General features: G+C 36.7%; 1 protein-coding gene across 1 annotated transcript in view; it reads right to left on the reverse strand.

Moving 5' to 3' along the window:
* The window catches only part of LOC106876073 (breast cancer type 2 susceptibility protein), a 123,461-nt gene that overhangs the window by 27,949 nt on the left and 91,129 nt on the right, over window positions 1-4,383 (reverse strand). Inside the window, exons 14-16 of the mRNA XM_014924478.2 lie at window positions 4,001-4,117; window positions 3,802-3,883; window positions 2,762-2,861 (exon numbers count right to left, since the gene is read on the reverse strand). Of these exons, the coding sequence (XP_014779964.1) occupies window positions 2,762-2,861; window positions 3,802-3,883; window positions 4,001-4,117 (299 nt within the window). The remainder of the gene's footprint in view (window positions 1-2,761; window positions 2,862-3,801; window positions 3,884-4,000; window positions 4,118-4,383) is intronic.

A 4,383-nucleotide genomic window follows, 5' to 3' on the forward strand; every position in this document is an offset into this window, starting at 1 on the left:
ATCCGAGAAAATAGCATTCTTCCACTGCTCTAGGGACCAATTCTGTAGGTTTTTACTCCATTCTAAATACTTTGCAACGTTTGTTTTTGAAAGTAGTGGTTTTCTGATTGCAGCCCTCCCGTGAAATCCGGCTTTGTGCAGCTCCCGGCGAACATTTTTTGTGGAAACTGGGTTCTCGAGGTGGTTATTAAGCTCTGCAGTAATTTTGGGAGCTGTAATTTTGTGATCCTTCCTAACAATTTGCGTAAGAGTCCTACGGTCCCTATCTGAAAGTTTTGGTTTTCTTCCGGAGTTTTGTTTCGATGAGGAGGTTTTTCCCTCCTTTCTGAAAGGCTGTCACTACTTTCGAGACAGTACTTCTTGATACACCAAACATTTTGGCTGTTTTTCTGCCATACGAACACCAACAATTTGACCTCTTTGAAAGTCCGATAGAGCTGTCATTTTAATGAATTTTAATTACCTTTTTCTGATGATATCTGAAGAGAAACAGCCATTTTAGCAAAACATATTAAGCAACACTAATAATGATAAATCAAAAAACATAAAAATGAACAAGCTTTTGATGGTTTTATAGATATTTCAAAATTATGATGCTATGAAACTGTTTCCATTATTTTGTCCAACCCCTGTATATGCAATTGAGGTGGTATCAAATTAAATAGCCTTCTATATAACATACTTAATGCATATACACTACTAATAGGCCACTTACTACAGTATTTATCTTGAGATAACATCTCTTATGCACTAATGTGATAAAAACACAATAGCTATCGGAGACATGAAAATTCATCCCAGCAGTAACCAGTGAGAATGCTAGATGTATTTTGGTCTCTTTGGAGTCTTTTGAATGGTGCACACTCACAGCTAGCCACATGTTCGTATGACAATTCATTGCTTCCAATATAGAAAACAACAAATAAAACATTCACTGATGTTTTGACTAGCTGTCCAGCCAGATGAAAATTTGCTAGACACAACTGAAGCAGTATTAAATTGAAACAGCCATCTATGTATTGCACTGTCAATTATAAAATAAAAAGATAGATGTTCAAATTACGGTAATGCTTCAGTTATAAGTGATGAAAGATTATATGACATAATGAAAATATAAGTTCATGTAACTACTTGTTTATTTTTTACCATTTCAATTGTTGTGTCATGATGCTTCTTTTTTTTATACCCTTGTATTGGATGTATAATATAACGAAGCAGGAAGGAAAGAAAGTATATACACAATACACAACCATTACTAATACATAAGACTCAGCACTCTATATCCACTTCACAGCGCTCTGCTTACTAACTCAAACTGCCAATCGCTCACAGTTCTTTGTTTTATATAAGAATGAGTCAGTTCACTTTTAGTCACTTGAAGGGTGGTCAGAATCCTTCCACAACACTTTGTTGTTGTTTACTCTTTCTAGTTTTGCTTATTTTATCAATCTCCAATGATGCCACTTATTGTAGAACTCTTACTAAATATAAACGTCATTCAATGAAGAGAGATCTTATAAACAATTTACATTGGAAACTTGATAATAGAAATGTATTCAAAGAGTCAAAATGCAAGAAAACAAATAACAACCATTAAATTCTTTACGTAAGTGGAATCTTATGTATAGAGTGATTTTGTTTTATAGAATGTTTTCATATAATCTATATGGATAATGTTGTATCACAAGCACTGAGTTTCCTTTCAGAGCCAGAAAATATAGCCAAATCAGTTTTTGATCCTATACCAAAGCTCAGGAACTTTTTAACCCTCCTGCGTTCAAATTATTCAGTCAAATGTAAAGTCTATTTATTCAAATTGTTTTGAATTAATTATGCATTATCTTGTAGCTTTGAGATTTTGCCGATGTGATTGCTTATTTTTAGAATGAGATTGTGGGGCAGGTGTAAGAAGCCAGATCTGACCAGTTTAAACATAAAGCAGGTAGAATATTTTAGCTGGATATCATCATCATCATCATCACTTTTATTATCTTCAAGTGGCTTTTATGAAAACTATTACTTTTCAGAAGTTTAATTAGTTGTTTGTCAGGCATTTGTTGCTGTGATACTGTCATTGCTACAGTAATAAAATGAAATACAATTGTATTTTCAAATTCATATCAACTGATGCCGGTGTCACATAACTGGCACCTGTGCTGGTGGCGCATAGAAAGCACCCATTACACTCTTGGAGTGTTTGGCATTAGGAAGGGCATCCAGCCATAGAAACCATGCCAAATCAGACTGGAACCTGGTGCAGCTCTCCAGCTTACCAGTTCCAGTCAAACTGTCCAACCCATGCCAGCAAGGAAAGCAGACGTTAAATGATGATGATGATGATGATGATTTAACATAAATAAAATTCTTATGTATACTTATTTATACACAAAGAATTAGAACATATAAGGTTATGATTACGCAATAAACATAATATTTAAAAAATTGCTACCATTTTCCCTACCCTTGATATTTACTCATCAAAAGGCAACAAGATGGTAGAATTGTTAGCATGCTGAACAAAATGCTTAGCGGCATTACGTCTGCCTTTACATTCTGAGTTCAAATTCCACTGAGGTCGACTTTGCCTTTCATCCTTTAGGAGTTAATAAAATAAGGACCAGTTGAGCACTGGTAATCAACTTAGCCTGTGACCTGAAATTGCTGGCCTTGTGCCAAAACTTGAGGCCAATATTTTCTTATAGAAATATATTTAAAATGAAAATGATAAAAACAAAAAGAAGTGCTTTAAATCATCACCTACCGAGCCTGTGCAGGGACCAGGTTGTAGATACGATATCTTGAACCCTCTGACAAGGTGTTTATGAGTTCTTCTGTTGGTTTCCATATAGTCAATAGCGTAGCTAAATAAGCAATTATGACAGGTAACAATGTTTGCTGATGTCATGTGTAATACAATACATTTAAATTAATAACAAGAACTACACCTTGCATATCAACCTCTACCTTACGCATGATATACAAACGCATCCAGAAAGTTAAGAAGAAATATAATCTAAGTAAAGTTATTTTGTACCTACTGCTAATTAGATAAAATAAATGTGTGTGTGTGTGTGTGTATAACTAGTCAAGAAGTAGGGCTAATTTAACATTCCTATAATGTAACTTAGATGTGAGTGGAATCCTAATAAAATATTTAGTACATAGACTAACAGTGCCACACCCTAACAGTTGAGGGAACCCGTGAAAGAGGTAGGCCCAGGAAGACCTGGGCTGAGGTGGTGAGGTAAGACCTTCGTACATTGGGCCTCACCGAGGCGATGACTACTGACCGAGACCTTTGGAAATGTGCTGTGCGTGAGAAGACCCGGCAAGCCAAGTAAGATCGTTGCCAGTGCCCCTGGACTGGTTCTTGTGCGGGTGGCACATGAGATGCACCATTTTGAGCGTGGCCGTTGCCAGTACCGCCTGACTGGCTCCTGTAGGATTTTCGAGCGAGATCGTTGCCAGTGCCCCTGGACTGGCTTGTGCGGGTGGCACATAAAAGACACCATTTCGAGCGTGGCCGTTTTCGTGCGGGTGACACGTAAAAGCACCCACTACACTCTCTGAGTGGTTGGCGTTAGGAAGGGCATCCAGCTGTAGAAACTCTGCCAAATCAGACTGGAGCCTGGTGTTGCCATCCGGTTTCACCAGTCCTCAGTCAATTCGTCCAACCCATGCTAGCATGGAAAGCGGACGTTAAATGATGATGATGATGATGATGACTACAGCATATAGAAGTTACTTCGATTAGATTGAATAGTTAGATCTACAGTAAAATAAATGAGAAATAAGTCTTACTGGCAAGTGGTTCTTGATCTCGTTCACTGCAGCCCACCAATCTTGCTTTTAAAACAGCAACAACATTGCGTTTTGGATTCTTCTATGACAGAAAATATATTTGAATAAAATTTAAAAAGTGAACTTCATAAAATGACAAGATTTTAAATGATCGCAATGTTGAAAAAGGAACTGAAAAAGGAAAAAAAAAAGAACTTGCCTCATTTTCATCTGAAAGAGCTTTCTGTAATTCATCTTGTATTTTCTGATTTCTTAAATTTTGAACTTCTTGCTGATAATTGGCTAACAGTGTTCTTTGATGTTCGGTAAGATATTCCTTGGAAGGAAGGAAAGAAAAAAATAATTCAAATAGAGCTATTATAGAAAAAAAAAAAAAAAGAGCAAACATGAAATGAAATATATATACATAGAAACTGTGGAAGGTATATATATATCATTGTTGTTTAACGTCCGCTTTCCATGCTAGCATGGGTTGGATGATTTGACTGAGGACTGGTGAAACGAGATGGCTACACCAGGCTCCAATCTGATCTGGCAGAGTTTCTACAGCTGGATGCCCTTCCTAACGCCAACCACTCCGAG

Source organism: Octopus bimaculoides, chromosome 7 (genome assembly GCF_001194135.2).
Source record: "Octopus bimaculoides isolate UCB-OBI-ISO-001 chromosome 7, ASM119413v2, whole genome shotgun sequence".
NCBI classification, from domain to species: Eukaryota; Metazoa; Mollusca; class Cephalopoda; order Octopoda; family Octopodidae; genus Octopus; species Octopus bimaculoides.